This window comes from Falco punctatus (assembly GCF_963210335.1).
Source record: "Falco punctatus genome assembly, chromosome: 1".
In the NCBI taxonomy this organism is placed as follows: Eukaryota; Metazoa; Chordata; class Aves; order Falconiformes; family Falconidae; genus Falco; species Falco punctatus.
The window spans coordinates 127,313,834-127,330,667 of NC_137580.1; the positions used below are offsets into that span (position 1 = coordinate 127,313,834).

At 64.4% G+C, this 16,834-nt stretch overlaps 1 protein-coding gene across 5 annotated transcripts; it reads left to right on the forward strand.

Moving 5' to 3' along the window:
- Nucleotides 1–52: 52 nt before the first annotated feature.
- On the forward strand, nt 53–13,830 carry GCGR (glucagon receptor). 5 transcript variants are annotated; one of them, XM_080373845.1, is made up of 14 exons: nt 1,006–2,232; nt 8,697–8,858; nt 9,161–9,257; nt 9,401–9,508; nt 9,676–9,797; nt 9,886–9,992; nt 10,170–10,323; nt 10,388–10,547; nt 10,630–10,690; nt 10,935–11,004; nt 11,167–11,255; nt 11,351–11,489; nt 11,610–11,651; nt 11,745–13,830. In XM_080373845.1, exons 1-14 carry the CDS (start codon nt 1,633–1,635, stop codon nt 12,039–12,041), a joined length of 2,208 nt encoding a protein of 735 aa, XP_080229971.1. In that variant the 5' UTR covers nt 1,006–1,632; the 3' UTR covers nt 12,042–13,830. The 5 variants fall into 5 exon arrangements, with proteins under 5 accessions (XP_080229970.1, XP_080229971.1, XP_080229972.1 ...); XM_080373844.1 differs by having other exon boundaries at nt 53–2,232; nt 11,351–11,651; XM_080373847.1 differs by having other exon boundaries at nt 2,117–2,232; nt 2,788–8,858; nt 11,351–11,651.
- The last annotated feature ends 3,004 nt before the right edge of the window (nt 13,831–16,834 follow it).

Genomic DNA, 16,834 nt, shown 5'->3' on the forward strand with positions numbered 1-16,834 from the left:
GCTCCCTGCCGTTGCACGAGGGCTCAGGCTGAGCTCTCCGGGAGTGGAGGGAGGAGAGCAAGGCTCATCCCCTTCTGCACCATGCCAAGCAGGGAGGTCTTCACCCTGTTCTATGTCCCCAGCCCAGAGGGCACATGTGCCTAGTGCCTCCCAGCCCTGTGCGGTGGGGAGCTGCAGGCTGGGCTCCCCACCAGCCCTGCTCTGAGCTGTACCCAGCCTCGGCTGTGTGGGCAGCACCAGGGCATAGCCGTGCCGAGGGTGCCAGCCTCTGCCTCTTGGCAGGAGCTGCCTCCTGGATGTGATGCTAATTGGGCTCTAGCAGGTGGAACAGAGCCAGCCTGGGACAGCAGAGGAGTGAAAGCTCGTCACCTTAACGAAGTCTAATGATGCTGGCTGGCATGCTGCTTTGTTCCTGTGCCTGGCCCCATGTGAGAGCCACGGGCAGGTGAGCATGGGGAGAGCTGAGCCTGCTTTCCTTGTGAGGGGCTGGGGGCTGCCAGGCTGTGGTGGCCATGCCCCCAGCCACCCCAGCCCTGCTCCCAGGGCCAACGGGTGCTGCTTGGTGCCCTCACAGGCACCCAGCATGGAGCAGGAGAGCGGTGGAGCCGCAGGGCCCTGCCCCGGCCAGCCAGCCATTGCCCTCCAGCAACATGGAGCCCTGCTCAGCCCTGTGCCAGCCAGCGGCAGGGATGTTCCAGCTGAGCCACCATCTCCCTGAGCTGCTGCACTTCTGGTACTCGCATGTGCTTTTCCCATGTCCCTTATAGCAGCTGAACTGTGCCACAGCTGCGCCAGCAGGACAGCATGTGCCAGACACAGCCTGGAGCACAGAGCGTCCGGCAGCTGCACAGTTCGGGCACATTTCTTATCTCTGAGCCCTGGAAAACGAGAGGCCTCAGGACTATCGGCAGCCTGTGGCCAGCGGTGTTTGCACTCGAGTAGCTGGCTGGCCCCTCCTGAGCTCATCCTGCCCTCTGCCCAGGCCTGTCCCCCGCCCCGGGGTAGCACGCCAAGCCCCAGGCACTGCTGCCTCGGGGGGCTCCCCACAGGTCATCCCTTTGCCCACACCAGGCAGGGCTGGGGGCCTCTGATCCTTCCCACTGCCACAGCCACCTCCTGACCCAGAGGGGTGTGAGGGCTGTCTCCAGGGGGGCAGCCGTGGGTCTGACCCCCTCTTGGTGCTGGCAGGGCACCTGCAAGCCCCAGTGTGTGCCTAGGTGGCCCAGACCCTCTGTCTGCACCCACGGGACATCCAGCGCACGGGTGGCTGAGCGGAGCAGGAACCTGGTGCGGGGGGTCCGGGTGGGAGGATGCTCTGTGTCCCTGAGCTGCCACCGCCCGCACAGCCGCCACGGCCGTCGGCCCACAGGTGGGCTGCTGGCACCCCCGCGGCCGGGAGACCTGTCCAGGCCACGCTTCAGCCCCGCACCCGGGGGGCGGGGGCGGGGCCCAGGGCGCTCGCTGCCGGGTGTGCGCGTGCCCGACCGTGCAGCAGCGGGACTGCCCGCGGCTGACACGGACTCGCCACCGCCGGCCGGACCGAGGGGGTGGCGGCGGCTCCCGGCTGCGTGGCTGCAGTGTGCCCGGGCGCGCGAGCGGGGCGAGCCCCGCTCCCGCGGCCGGAGCGGGGAGATGACGCCGGGAAACGACTCCGGGGAACCCCCCCGGGACCGCCGGGGAGCCCCGGGGCCCCGCCGCCTCGCTGGCGCCGGGGGATCCCGCCGGCACCCGGCAGGGGCTGCAGCGGACCCCCGGAGCCGCGGGAACCCCCGTCCCGCTCCTTTGGGGGGTCGGTGCGGGCCGGCTGCACGCACCGTTCCGCCCGCCCCGTCCCCGCCGGCGAGCCGAGCCGGTGGCCGGGCGCGGGGCGAAGCCGGTGGCGGGGACAAGCGGCGGCGGCCGCGCAGCTCCCGGGTGCGGCCGCCGGTGATGCGGTGCCGCAGGGGCAACGCCGCGCCGTGCCCAGCGCCGAGCACCCGGGACCGGCGGCTACGGGTGGGGCGGGGGTCACCGGGCTGCGCCCCCCCCGGGCTGACGGGAGGAGAGGGCCGGCGGGACGCGGCTCCTCGCCCGCGGTCCCTCCCCCCGCGCCGGTCCCTCCCCTCCAGCCGCCACAGCCGCCGCCACCGCGGCTCCGGCAAAAGTTTTCGCCGGAGCGGCCGAGCGCGCCGGTCCCGGTCCCCGTCAGCACCGAGATGCGCCCGGGAGCGGCCGCGAGCCCAGCCCCGACAGGTATGGGGAAGGAGGGGTGGGGTGGGGGGGAGTGGAGCGCCCGTCCCCGCGGTCTCGGGGCTCCCCGTCCGGCGGGATGCCGCCCGCCCCGTCGCGTTGGATGTGGAGCCGGGTCGCAGCTGCGCATCCCCGGGGCCGCGGCTGGATCCCCCGGGAGTCCGGGGCAGCAGCTCCCGGAGCCGTCCGGTGCTGGGCGTCGGCCGCGGTGGGGCTGAGCCCCTCGGCAAGGGGTGTCCTGGGCCGGGGAGGTCCCAGCTGAGCTGTGCCCGTTCCCCCCTGAGCCGCTGCCTCGGGCGTCCCTGGGGAGGGGCTCTGGCCTTGGGCATCACGGCACCCCCGGGTGCTGCCGTGGCTGTTGTGAGGCCCAGGCAAGTGATACCAGCCGGGCTCTGGCGCACTGGGAGCATCTCCTGGAGAAGCCCCTCGCTGGGATGGTGCCCGTTGGGTCTCCCTGCTGCGGGCACAGCAGTGCCTGCAGGTTTCTTTTCGAGGGGCAGAAGCAGGGGACGCTTTTCCAGCCTTCCCAGCACTCCCCAAGCTCTCCGGGTGTTGCAGGAGCCCATTGCGAGTGCCCTTTGTGACTCTGTCCCAAGCTCTGCTGTGTCAACACGGTGTTGGTAAATGGCTTTGTTTAACCAGGACATGTTGGGTATGTGACCTTGCCGCCCTCGTCGTTGCAAGCGCATCTCCAAAGCAGCTGCCGCGATCCCCTCTGCCTGGCGCTGTGCTTCCCAGCCCGGCTGCTCCCTCAGGGTGGCAAAGGAGAGGGGGGCACGCCGGCGTCAGGGCAGCTCCCCTCGAGCTGCAGTGGCTGGACGGGCAGAGGACGGGGCATTCTGCTGCTGCCCAGCCAACGGTGCCGAGCGTGCGTCCGCACCCTGTAATTCAGCCGCCTTGCCCCACACAGTGCTCAGCAGCACGTGTTGTGGGTGTCCTGACCCATGCCAAATTCGGTGCTTGCCCCTGTGATTTCCTTGGCTTTGTCTGTGCATCAGCAGGAAAATTTAGGACCTGCAGGACCCCTCCTCGGCATGTTAGTGCTGCCCTAGCTGCCAGCTCTGTCCCTTCCCACCAATCCCTGATCTGTTCTGCATGCTGCGGTGCAGATTTTTTTTAATGTTCTGTTGCCTGGAGAGGGGAAAAGAGAGAAGGCTGAACAGAAAAAAGGCAAAATGTGGATTAAAAATACTTAATGAAAAAATGTGACCATAAGCCCTAATCAGCAGTGCAGGGCTGAGACCAGCCACCAAGCACAGCACTGCTCCATGCACCTTGCTGTGCCGGGCAGGGGCAGGATCTGGGCAAGCCAGATGCAGGGGGTATGGGGTGGTCACTCTGCTGTGTCCCCCTGTGCTCCTCCATTGTATCTGCCCTGTCCTGAGTCCTGTCCTGGCCCTGGCCCTGCCCTGGCCAGAGCCCCGTCCTTGTTTACCCCAGCTCAGGAGCTCTGAGGAACATGGCTGCAGGCAGCAGGCACCAGTGGACGGCTGGGCACAAGTGCCACCCCATGACACCTCCTGCCTCCGGCACAGCTGGTGGCTGGCCATGCCCAGGTGCTGCGGGAGCCTTGGGACAGGGAGGGACCATGCCAGGACCCCTTCCAGGATGAGCTGCTGTGTGCAATGTCCCTTGCACATCTGCACCTCAGCAGCGTCAGCTTTGGGCTTGCTGCCTGGTGGGGTACCGGGAGGTTGTCCCCAGCTCCATGATGACCACAGCATTCATTTGCAACACGAGCTGTTCTGGGGAGGCGGGTGCTGAGCTCCCAGTCCATGCATGCATGCACACACGCCTGTCTGTGCTGACCTTTACCTTGGCTTTTCCCAGTCCTGTGCTTCCCCTGTGACATGCTAACCACACGTGTCATGCCTTGTCTCCTGTGCTATCCTCCTGTGCTTCATGGATTTTTGTGCAAAGTGAACAAGAAAAACCCCTTTCCCCAAGCCAGGACCGAGGTGCTGTGTGGCTCAGCATCCCCTTGCCAGAGCCTGCCAGGCAGCAAGGCTATTTGACCCCTACCCAGCTGTGCTTGCAGACGGCATTCCCTCTTTGGTACTGGGCAGCTGTGGAAGGTGTTCTTGGCCATCCCTTTCGGTAGCAAGGCAGTCATGGAGATGATGCAAAGAGTTTGTCCTGTTTGCATCCTGTGTTGCTGTTGACGAAAATGCTGTCGGGGTTGGTTTAGGTTTTCTTGGTCCAAAGTGACACAGAATCTGACATTGTTGGTGCCTGGTGACGTCGGCTCTATCCGTGTAACACTGCTCAGCGTTTCCATAATCATGTAACTGTGCAAACGAGCTGCGGTCTTGCAGCATGAGGGCTGCTCCAGGCAGTTCAGCTGTTCCTCTGCTGCCAAAGTTCCTGGTACTCGTTTCACGGGGGAGGACTGGAGCAGTCGTGGGTCACAGGTGGGTCGTGGGAGGCATCCTGAGCTCGGGACAGGGACACAGCGTAGGGTGTGGATCAGACCTCCCCCCTGCAGTCCCAGACTGCCGCCATCTCCCCCCACCACTTGCCCTGCTTGCTGTGGTCCTGGGTGGAAAGTGGAGCAGCATCTGCAGGGCCAGGCTCGCTCTGGCATTGCATCAGCTCTGGCCCTGCACCGTCCCCTCCCCTGCCAAGTGCCAAAGCCCCTGCCGTGCTGGCTTGTAGCTCTGAGCTCAAAGCCAAAGCCAGCCATGGAAAGCACTGCATTAGTGCACTGGGGGCTAACCCCTGTGTCTGGAGGGCGTGCAGCCCCCCGCACCGCCTCCAGCAAGTGGTGTGTTGGGCGCAGGGCTGCGCTTACAGGGAGTCCATGCTCCCAGCCCAGTTCCGTGGAGGGACCAGGCTGCCTTGGGCTGTGCCAGCTTCCCGGCACTTGTGCAGTGCTATGGCTGTGCCCGGGTGCTTCTGGGTCACGTTGCATATGCCCATGAGTGTCCCCACGGAGGATTCGCCGAGCTGCTGATCCATGTGGCAATCAGCCGCAGTGATCCCAGATGTGGATCTCATTCCCTTGCACGTGTGATGGCAGCTAGAGCTGGGTGCCAGCCGGACGGGCCAGGGCAGCAAAATCCCCAGGGGAAGCCGACCTGGACGGGAGGAGGAGAGCGTCTCTCCCCCAGGCAGGGTTGGGCACTCAGTTGTCCATGGGGGTCCACGCCAGCACAGAGCTGCTGTCAGACAGCACAGAGGCTGCATACCCATGGGTGGGGGGACAAAATCCTGACACAAGCCTGTTCCCATCCATTCCCTATGGCTTGGTACGATGCCGCAGCAGTGGCAGCAGCCCAACAGTGCAGCATGCCCTGGTGCTCAGCTCACCCCATCCCCCCCCCAGGCTGTGCACCCAGCCCCCTACCTGCCAGCACACCCTGGGCCGATGGCTGCCACAGGGCCAGGGGCCACAGGGAAGCTGGTCAGGGGGGAGAGCGGGTTCTTGCTTTGCCCCCACCGCTGCAGGAGTTGGCACCACTGGCTTGGGAAGGGCTCAGCGCACAAACACAGGCACCAGTGACCTCCTCACTCCCCCCACGCAAGGGCAGATGATGGCGCTTGTGCCTGACACCTCTGGACCCCCAGCACTAGGGCTGCTGGCATTGACCCCTTCCCTGTGTAGGTGCAGCTGTCCAGGGGCCGATTCCTCTTTCTTCCTCTCCTGTCACAGGCGTGAGGTCTCCCCTTTGTGGCTGCAGCAGTGGAGCAGCGCTGGGTGTTTGCAGCCCAGCCTCCGTGGGAGTCAGCAGCCGCAGAGCTGTGACACAGGAACACATCACATTGCCTAATGCCAGCGTGGGGCAAAAGTCCCCTGTGCACCCACTGCAGCATGGCACAGCCCCAGCAGATGCACCCACTTGCATGCTGGGCAACCTCTACTCAGTGCCTACGGCTCAGCGTGGTGGGGAGGCCCCCCCAAAGCCTGGCCCAGCTGGGTGCTAGGTGCCGGGGCAGGAAAATGTGGCACCGGGAGCTGGTCGGGCACACCAGGGTGAGGGGAGGTGGTGACATGGAGTCGAGGCACCCCAAAGGTGCTGCCTCTGGCAGTGGGCATGGCTGAGAGGGGCTCTGGCACCAGCGGCCATGGCATCTCCAGCCAGCAGCGACCACTACTCTGAGCACTGCAGGCACTGATGCTGGGCAGTGCCAGCTCCCAGGGAGGTGCTCAGTGCTGCTGGTGGTCCAAGCCACCCCAGACCTCACCATTGCCACTGTGGAGGGCCCCCACTCCTTCCCTGCTACTGCCCATCTGCGGCGAACCAGGGACAAGTGGTCCACAGCTACTCCTGCACGCCCACGTGTCTGCTGGAAATAGCCTGCATCACTGAGAGCGTGCCATGGGCTGGCCGTGCTGCCGGGGGTCCCTTGCATCACAGGAGTGGGGGGCTGGTGCGGGGCTGCGGCTGTGGGCAGCTGGGGCAAAGGGCCCAGGCAGGGCCCCGCTGTGCCGGGGGGAGCCCCGTGCTGGAGGCCAGGAGCGTGACGGCCGCATGCGCCAGGACCCCTCACCCAGTGCAGCCTGCCCAGCTTGGCTGTAGCAGGGCCAGGGGAGCTGCTGCCAGCCCGGGGGGAGTCTGGGGCAGAGGCCTCCCCACTGCTAAATCCCATCGCAGGCAGCTAAAAATAGCGACACCTCTGCCCCAGAGCTGACTCCTGGGCTGCACAGAGGGGCTGGCAGCGAATCGCTGCTGACCCACCGTGCCAGGAGCAGCACTGCCTCTTGGGCTGGGATGCTCGGGGCAGGGGCTGGGCACCGGGGCCTTCCCACAGGGCTGGGTGGTGGGTGGCAGCAGGATGGGGCAGGTGGGGATGCTGTGTGGGGCTGGTGGGGTGACAAAGGAGAGGGATGCTGACGTGGGGCTGGCATGGAGACGAGGACAGGGATGCTGGCATGGGACTGGTGGGGTGACAAGGACAGGGACGCTGTGTGGGGCTGGCATGGGGACGAGGACAGGGATGCTGGCATGGGACTGGTGGGGTGACAAGGACAGGGATGCTAGTGTGGGGTTAGTGGGGTAACAAGGACAGGGATGTTGGTGTGGGCAGGTGGCCAGTGGGCTCCTACTGAAGGTCCCTGTTCCCAGAGCCCACCCAGTGAGGACTGTCCCAGGAGACAGTTCCTTCTGTCCTAGGAGTGTCTAAATAAGGCACGCGTCGGCAGGTCCAGCTCTGGGAGCTGCATCTGGAGCCCCACACTGATTAATGAGCTTCTCAGGCAGCTGCTTGCGACATGGCGAGTGGGTCTGCATGGAGGAAACACGACTTTCCCAGGGATAAAAATAGGCATGGGCAGAGCGGCGAGCCCTGGGAGCAGTGGCTGGCTGGGGAGCGTGGCGCTCCGGCGAGTGCCTGGTGGGGAAGCGGGGGTAATGATGCTGTAGTGTCTGTAGTGGCACTAGCACTGCTGTCTGTCCTGTCCCGTCCCCGCAGCTCAGCTGCTGGCACCCCACATGGCTGTGCCATGGGGCTGCCACCAGAATGGCCCCTTGTCGGAAGAGCTGAAATCCTGCTCAGGAGCCCCATAACCGGCTTAGGGGGATGGAGGGAATTACAGCTCCTCGTGAGCCAGGCTTTGTGTGGGAGTTCCCGGGCACCGTGTCAGACAAGGCACCATGTTGCTCGCCTGAGCTGGGGATGATGGAGCCACAGTGGCAGGGCCAGGCAGAGCTGGTCCTGGGGCCATGGCAGCCCCGCGGGTTGAGCCAGGGATCCCTGCGGGTTAATGGTTAACTGCTGCAGGGCTGGCAGCCATCCCTGTCCCTGCCTGGTGGGGCTGCTGTCAGCTCCCTGGCCACCTCCATCCCTGGGTGGGTGCCACCACCGGCGAGACCTGCAGGGCCAGGACCAGGCTCCTTCCACCACTGGAAGCAGATCTGAAATCGGTGCTGCCCAAGCGGCAGCGGCGTGGAGGCAGTGGGGAGGGGAGGCAGCCCAGGCACCAGCCCTTGCCCTAAGAAGATGCTTAGGCGTGAGGAGGGGTCCTGCTGGCCACCAGGGGTCCTGGGGTCTCAGGGATCAGCACCCATGTGCAGCTGAGCACCAGCACCAGTGTGGGGCGACCCCCTACCTGGGTCTGTGCACAAGGACGTCAGGGGCCATGTTGCCTTAGGGAGGTGCAAGGGTCTGCCCTGTGCAGGGGTGGTGTCCTGCATGTGGCTGTGTTCTGGCCACGCAGGAGCTGGGGTGTTTGGCTCAGTGGGCAGAGGTGTGGCATGGCCACAGTTCCAGTGCTGTCCTGGGGAGCGAACGGCAGGTACTCAGCAGCTGATCTGCCTCGCGGGAAAACGCACAAACAAACAGCTGAACGGTAAAGCCAGTCAGGGTCGGGTGAGGACGGGGACAGGAGCATGGCGCCGTGACCAGGGCCGGCTCTGTGCCGGGGTGGCCTCCCTTCCAGTGCCCGCCTGCACTGGGCCATGCGTGCCCTGGCTCAGCCCTGGACAGGTCCTGCCGCCTGCGCCCCCATGACCTGGTGTCTCGTGCAGGGTCACCCGTGCTCCATGGCCCTCGCTGCCAGGGCAGAGGAGCTGCTGAGGGCTGGTAGGAAGGCAGGTGCCCTGTACTGCTCCCCATGCAGCTTGCAGCCCGGTGGAGGGATGTCCCGGCCACGTCTCCTCAGCTTCCTGCTGCTGCTGCTCTGCTGCCAGGTAAGGATGGGACGTCCCACATGGTGGGGCTCTGTCCCACCACTCGCTCTGCTGCCAACCCCTGAGCTGCCGGTGGGCCACCCTTGCCTGCAGCACCTCCTCACCACGGCATGTGGTGCAGCAGCCGGTGCCCTCTCCTGCCTGCCCTGCCATCCACATGGCATGGCGCAGCATGGCACAGCACAGCATGGCACTGCATGGCAAGGCACTGCATGGCGTGTCAGCCTGCACTCACCCATGCCTGTCCTGGAGCGTCCCAGAGCTGGGGGGCAGGGTGCAGTGATGCTCCCCTGTGCCCCCAGGGCCCCTCTGCCCAGATCACAGATTATCTCTTTGAGAGCTGGAAGGCATACAGTGAGGAGTGCCAGCGCAACATGAGCCGCCTGCCCGCGCCCACAGGTGAGAGCCAGTGCGGGTCCCTGTGGGACAGGGACCAGGGCCAGAGGGGCCGGCGTGGGGTCTGGCGCCTGGCTCCCTTCGTGGGTGTGAGTGAGGCCGAGGGTGGCACCGCGTAGGTGGCACCGTGTCCTGTCCCTCTGCAGAGCTGGTCTGTAACCGCACCTTCGACAAGTTCTCCTGCTGGCCCGACACACTGCCCAACAGGACTGCCAGTGTCCCCTGCCCCTGGTTCCTGCCCTGGTACCAGAAAGGTAATGGTCGAGGTGGTGCGTGTGTGCATGGGGGTGTGCATGTGGGTCAGTGTGCATGTGTGTGGGTGTGCCTGTATGCTGTGTGCACACACGTGTGTGCATGTACTGCTCCACAGCCAGTGGTGGCTGTGGGGCCCGGCACACCCCATTGCCTGCTCCTCTCGCAGTGAAGCACAGACATGTCTTCAAGACCTGCGGGCCAGATGGGCAGTGGGTAATGGGCCCCCAAGGACAGTCCCTGCGCAATGCCACGCAGTGCGAGCTGGATGCAGAGGATCTGAAGGTGCAGGTGGGTGAGCTGGGGGGCAGCCAGTGTGGGGCTCCTTGCCCTACCTGCCCTGCCTTGCCCTGCCCTCACTTTCTCCCTCCCTCTCCAGGAAAACTTTGCCAAGACCTACGGCAGCTTCAAGGTGATGTACACTGTGGGGTACTCAGTGTCACTGTGTGCACTGCTCCTCGCCCTGGCCCTGCTGCTGGGCTTCAGGTAGGGGTGTGGGCATGGCTGCCCAGCTGGGGGGCAGGTGCGTGCCATTCCAGGGGGCAGGAGATGGGGGGCCGGCAGAACCTGTGCTAGGAGCCCAGGGGCAGGAGATGGGGGGCAGGTGGGGGCCATGGCCAGGGTCTGGGCACAGACACTGACAGCAGCTCCCCGTGTCTGCAGCAAGCTGCACTGCATGAGGAACTACATCCACATGAACCTCTTCGCCTCCTTCATCCTGAAGGGTGTCTCCGTGCTGGTCATCGACGCCCTCCTCAAGACCCACTACAGCGACAAGATTGACGACTACAATGTGCACATCTGGCTGAGCGACGAGGTGAGTGACGGGGCTGGTGGGGCCGGGGGCATGGGCTGTGCGTCAGGCCTGACGCTGCCCACAGGCAGCTGCAGGCTGCCGGGCGGCCACGGTCTTCATGCAGTATGGCATCGTGGCCAACTACTGCTGGTTGCTGGTGGAGGGCATCTACCTGCACAACCTCCTGGTGGTGGCCGTCTTCTCTGAGAGGAGCTACTTCACCCTCTACCTGTGCATTGGCTGGGGTGAGTGCAGGCAGGCTGGCTCCCTGTCCCCTGACCCTGTCCCCACCGTGCCTCACCTGCCCCCTGCCTGCCCCCCCTCCAGGAGCGCCCATGCTGTTCCTCATCCCCTGGGTCATCGTAAAGTTCCTCTATGAAAACATCCAGTGAGTACCAGCCCGTGCAGCAGGTCTGCAAGTGTGCAGGGCAGGGGTGGGTGCACGTGGGACACACTGAGGCATGGTGGGGATGGTGTGACAGCCCCGGAGAGGCTCCACACCATCACCCCATGCAAGGAGCAGGTTGCCAAGCCATGGCATTTGCTCACCTGGGGCTGCTGATGCCAGGCCAGGCTCTAGCAGCTGCCCAGACAAAAGGCTGCCCAGCAGTCCCCATCCCTGCCCTCTGCAGGTGCTGGACCACCAACAACAACATGGGCTTCTGGTGGATCCTTCGCTTCCCTGTGTTCTTGGCCATCTTGGTGAGTCTGGGGCTGCAGCTCTGCCCACCACAGCTCCTCACGCAGCATCTGCCAGGGCCCCAAGCCTGCTGCCAGGGGGGCTGCCCTGGGCTGGGGCTGAGCTGGCCTGCCTGCCCCTGCCCTGCCTAGCTCTGCCCTTCATGGCTCACCACTCCATTGTAGATCAACTTCTTCATCTTCATCCGCATCATCCAGATCCTCGTCTCCAAGCTCCGTGCGCACCAAATGCGCTACACTGACTACAAGTTCAGGTAGGCTGTGGGCACAGCCCCCGCCCTGCAGGCCTGTGGTGCCTGTGCTGGGGCGTGTGTGTATACCTTCATGCTGACAGGACCCCTCTACACAGGCTGGCCAAGTCCACCCTGACACTGATCCCGCTGCTGGGCATCCATGAAGTGGTCTTTGCCTTTGTCACGGATGAGCATGCCCAGGGCACACTGCGCTACGTCAAGCTCTTCTTTGACCTCTTTCTGAGCTCCTTCCAGGTAAGCCCAGCCCCACGCAGGACTGGCCCTCTGCAGAGACCCTCTGTCTCAGGAGGGACCAGACCAGGGCTGGGGTCAGGGTCTGGCCATGCACCTCACACCTCTCCTCCCCCTGCCCAGGGGATGCTGGTGGCCATCCTCTACTGCTTCGTCAACAAGGAGGTGAGCAGGATGGTGTGGGAGTGGGTAGCTGGTGGGGGGGGGGCCTCGGGCAGCCAGTGAGCACAGGGCCACACTGACAGCGGCTGCCCACAGGTGCAGGCAGAACTGCTGAAGAGGTGGCAGCGGTGGAAGCTGGGGAAGGACCTGGCGGAGGAGTACAAGCACACCTACAGCCATGCACCCAGTGCCCGCAATGGTGCCGGCAGCGCCTGCGAGAAGCACCGGCTGGTGAGCGGCTGTGCTAATGGGCTGGGGCGCAGCCCAGTACCTGCGCACCCCGGCACCCGCTACCTCGAGAGGACCGGCCGTAGCACCGCTGAGCACCTCCCACTGGGGGACCGGCACCACTGCTACGAGTTCCCTGAGACCACAGCCGAGAGCCACTTCTGAGCCCACAGACAGAGTGGGAGCGCTGTGCCAGCCCCACTGCCACAGGCCAAGCTGGCTGGGGCAGCCACTGCCTCCCTCCCCAGCCCCGTCCTCCTCTGGGCACTGCGCAGGCTGTGTGGGACCCTGCCCACCCCGGTGAGGATGCTGTGCCGTGCCAGATGTGCACGGGACAATGGATGCAGCTGGGCCAGCTGCGGGTGAGGCATGGCGAGCAGGACCTGGACTGCTGTGGGGAGGGGATCTGTGGGGTGGGGGGAATCTGTGTGGGGGTGGGGGGTGGGGGTTCATCCTGTGGTGCTGCCCTCGTGCGCCTTTGAGACCCTTTGCGCAGTGCTGTAATTTATCTGTTGTAACTGTAAATAGGTGTGGGCCCGTGCTGGGCTGCAGGGCCAGCTCTGCCTGCGTGTGCCTCTCTGTCTGGGGTGTGGGGACCAGGGATGCTGTGGCCCCAGACTGCGCCCCCAAGCACCCATGGGTACGCATGGGGAGCTGGGCCACCCGGCATGGATGGGCTGCACCAGAAGACTGTTCTGCTGCCTGCCCCACAGCCCTGCTGCCTGCCCTGCTGCCTACTGCTGCCTGCCCCACAGCCCCACACAGGTGAGTGAGGCAGCAGCCACTGCCGCTCTGCCGGGGCTCCAGCTCCCCGCCAGCACACACTCTCCTCTGGCTGCTAATTGGCTCTGTCCTCTCACTGCCAGCAGCCCTTAATTAAATCATTTGGCTCTGCCCGCTGGCACCCCAGCTCTCCTGGGAGCTGGCCCAGGCCACCGGCTGGGCAGCCGCTGCTGGCAGCTCTGCCCAGTGTGAGCAGCACCATGGGGTGCGGGGCAGTGGGTGCCCCTGTGCCACAGGCCCACCGCTTGGCTGCCCGTGGTGGGGAGGGAGCTGGGCGAGCCAGTACCCTAAGAGGCTTGTGCTGCGCACATGAGTGCTAAGCCCGGATGCCGCGGCTTTGGGCACCACAATCGTCTGGTGTGCAGGGATTAGGCATGTGCATGTCCCCAGCAGGGGACACCCTAGCTGACAGCCAGCCGCCCTGCTGTGACCCCCTGCCACCCATGGGCCCTGGGTCAGGACACTGCCTGTCACCCAGAGTGGCCAGCCCTGCCTGGTCCCAAGCAGATGATGAGTCCCGGCTGTCTGGACCTCATACGCAGCCCGGCACAGGGTATGTGATGAGCGGGGCGAACACTTGGAGCTGTGCCCCAGCAGCCATCGGCAGCCCCATGCAGTAAACAGTCGTGCTGGGCTGCCCACCAAATCCTACCCTGTCCCAGCATCACCTGCACTGTCACGGCTCCAGGCATGCCCACCCACGCAGGATGGCATGAGGGACAGCAGCAGCCACACTGTCTGTCTGGAGGGTGGGTGGTCCCAGACCACTGCGAGGGCGTCAGCGAGGCTGGCCATGGCACCAGGAGGGCATGCCCGCAGTGCGGGCCCTGGCTGCTCAGCGCCACGCCAAGCACGCAGTAATTTTCCTCTGTTTACTTGACAACTCGCCGCCTGCCCCAGACGAGTGGGGAGCCGGTATCTGGGGGCCAGTGCTTGCAGGCAGCGAGGACGTGGGACGGAGGGGTCTGGCCACAGGGACGGGAGCTGTGAGGCTGTGGCAGCAGTGCCGTGGGGCAGCGCACTGCTGTGGGGCTGAGCAGGCAAGGAGAGGGGGGCGCAGGGGTCGGGGTCTGCCTGGGCCCCCAGGTGCAGGGACTGGGACGGGGATGGGGAGGGGGACAGGGACAGACCCTGCCCAGAGCCACCGTGCCGGAGCTGGCCAGGGCAGCCCCCACGGCCCGCTGCCGTCACTGCGGCCTCCTGAAGTGGTAACAAGCCTAATTGAGGCAAATTGCTAGAGCACGAAGCGGTTTCTGGGAAGGTAAATATGGTCATCGCCCGGCGCCGGGGCCCTGCGCCTGTTGCTGCAGTGTTGCCATGGAAACACCCCACTGTCATCTGCCGTGACACCCTGCCGGAGCCAGGCTGGCCCCACAGCATCAAAGGCACCAGACACCCAGACCCTGCCCAGGAGGGCTGATGTGCAGTGCCAGGGTCCCACATCCGCCACAGTGTGATGGGGACCCCCGGCCAGCCTGCAGGCTGTCCCTGTGTCCTCTGTGGCTGTGCCCCACAGCCCCATGGTCCCCTGTCCCCCACACAGCCCCTCGTCGTGCCCTGCCATCCTGCCCGCAGGTTGGGTCTGGCACCCCAAGGGGTCTGTGTTGGTGGCAGCAGATCCCCATCCCCATCCCTGTCCTTGTTGGGGCTGGCCGGAGGTCAGAGCTGGCAGCACCAGGCACAGCCCCAAGCAGGGATGGTGTCTGCCGGTGGGCAGCAGCCTCGTGCAAGCACCAGATGTCTGCCTGTGCCAGGGCCCATTGGAGCACATCCCTGCAGCACCTGCTGCCAGCCTGGCTGCCACCCCGAAGCTGGGGCACTGCCTATGCCACAGGGCTGACTCTGCAGCCCCTGTGCCCTGGTTGTCCCCTCAGTGCTCTGGCTAGCAGCTCCCACCTGTGGCCAGTGGCTCCCCAGCATATATGGACCCCCCCAGGACACACGGGGGTGGAAGAAGCTGTCTGTGCCCCTTGCCCCGGGGACCCTGCTGGGGCCACAGTGAAAACTGGGGCTGGGGGACCCCTTCCTGCTGTGGCCTGTCACTGCCCACAGTGGCCGTCACCTCTGTGTGCACCCTGACAGCACCCTGGGGTGCACAGCCTGAACAATGTGTACACACACGGGCACAGACCTCAGCTGTCTGGTGGGAGCCGCCTGGTCCCAGTGACCGGTGGAATGAAGACGCTGCCACCAGCCCACATGCCCTAGGCAGAGACTCACTGAATCACAGAATGGGTTGGGTTGGAAGGGACATTTAAAGGTCATCCAGTCCAACCCCAGACACAAGCAGGGACATCTTCAACTGGATCAGGTTGCTCAGAGCCCTGTCCAACGTGACCTCGAATGTCTCCAGGGATGGGGCATCTACCACCTCTCTGGGCAGCCTGTGCCAGTGCTGCACCACCCTCAGCACAAAAATTGTTTTTCTTAGAGGTGTCTGGGGGGGGCTGAGGTCTGCTGCAGTGCAAGTCCCTGGCTGTGGGACTAAACCCAAGGCACGGAATGGGGCTGGAGCAATAAATTGCCACCCACTGCCCGACCTGGCCTGCCCATGGCTGCAGCCAGGCGCCCTGGGGCCACCGCGCCTCACAGGATTACTCCCACTTTATCAAGGGAATTGAGCACCACAAATTGGTCTTCTAAGTAGATTCTGCCTGCTGCCATTCCCTCTTCCCACTGCTTAATTCAATGATACAACACATACCTCTCTTCCTCCCACCATTTAATCTAATGATAAGCACCATATCCGAGCCACAGGGAAAATAATCCCTTGTCGAGTTTGATTTTTATAGGTAAACAGCCTGATTTCTCTGGCCTGCAGCCTCCCCCTCTTGCAGGGGCACCCCACCGCCACCTGACTTCCACACTTGTGCGCCACCTTACAACCCTCACCACTGGTTTGTTATTAGTCTTCATAAAAATTGCCTGTTTATAGAATGATTTTTGTATGACATTTCATCAGAGTTTGAGCTACTGCTTTGTCTCCAGCTTTACAGTGCCCAAGCCAACAGAAAAACAAGGCAGAGGTCGGCGGGGTCGGGCTGCAGGAACCCCGGTACATGCCTTGGGGGGTTGGGAATACTGCTGCAGCCCCCAGGACAGCCCTAGCAGAGATCTGCAGCATGGGTGCAGCCGCAGGGAACAGTGCCGGGTTCTGCAGCAGCTGGCCAACAGCCTGCCTGGCCCGGAGAGGGAGAGGGGCACCGCAGAGCCTGTCTCACACCAGGCTGTGAGCCTGGCCAGGCACAGGCAGAGACGGCTCTGCCCGGCATCGGAGCACTGAGCCAGCCCACTGCAGCTCTCCGTGCTGGAGCCCAGGGGCACAACCTGCAGACAAGCTGCTCGGGGGCTGCTGCGGTTCAGCTGTGCCAGCAGCGCAGGGCCAGCTCCCGGCGTGTCTGGGCAGCTCTTGCCGATGTGGGCAGCCCTGTCCCGCTACCCTCCCCACCCCCCCCCGGGCACTGCACCACAGGGGTCCCCCAGCCAGCTGGCTGGGATGGGGCACTTTCCTCCGGCACTGCCGGTCCCACTGGAGCCCCTTCCCGTCCCCTCAGGACACATAGCTCCGGATGCACTCAGGGGTTCAAGCCAGTTCAGCCACACTCATCTGCCATGCTGCTCAGACATGGGGCACACCACGGGGCCCATCCTGCCGGAAAAGTCGAAGAAGAACCGGAACAGCCAGTGGTAACCATCACCTTTTGCCCCTGCTTCCCCAAGGGCACTCACTTCCCACCAGCCACTGGGAAGTGGGGCCTGGCAGCACCAGGACAAGGGACCGGGCCCAGGGGGGTGGCTCTGACAGAGTTGGCAGCAACAGGAGCTGAGGCACTGTCCCGTTGTGCCAGAACCAGACGGCACACTGCATGCCCCAGGAATGTTTTGGTGATGGGAGGTAAACAGGGTCGTGGCTAAGTGTAGAGATGCACTTGAGAAGAAATTCTAGCAATGCTAAGTATAGTTTAAATGCCATTAAAGCAGAGGAGGGAAAAGGATACGAGTGTATTAATAGTCTCAACATTTAAATCTTTGGTCCAGCGACAGCTCCTAGGATGCTGGCTCGCAGGAGGGCTGCCAGAGCCCAAGGGCATTGTGCTACCAGGACACAGCGCCAGGCTGCACATGCCTGCGGTGAAATTAAGAGCCCAGAGCAAGTGCAAGATGACTTCTGGGAA

Excerpts from the sequence above, each read along its gene's own strand:
- GCGR (XM_080373844.1), top strand. The coding sequence starts at position 1,633 with ATGACGCCGGGAAACGACTCCGGGGAACCCCCCCGGGACCGCCGGGGA. Across the intron at positions 9,798-9,885 it reads CAGAGGATCTGAAGGTGCAG|GAAAACTTTGCCAAGACCTA; the intron begins GTGGGTGAGCTG and ends CTCCCTCTCCAG. Across the intron at positions 10,691-10,934 it reads TTCCTCTATGAAAACATCCA|GTGCTGGACCACCAACAACA; the intron begins GTGAGTACCAGC and ends TGCCCTCTGCAG.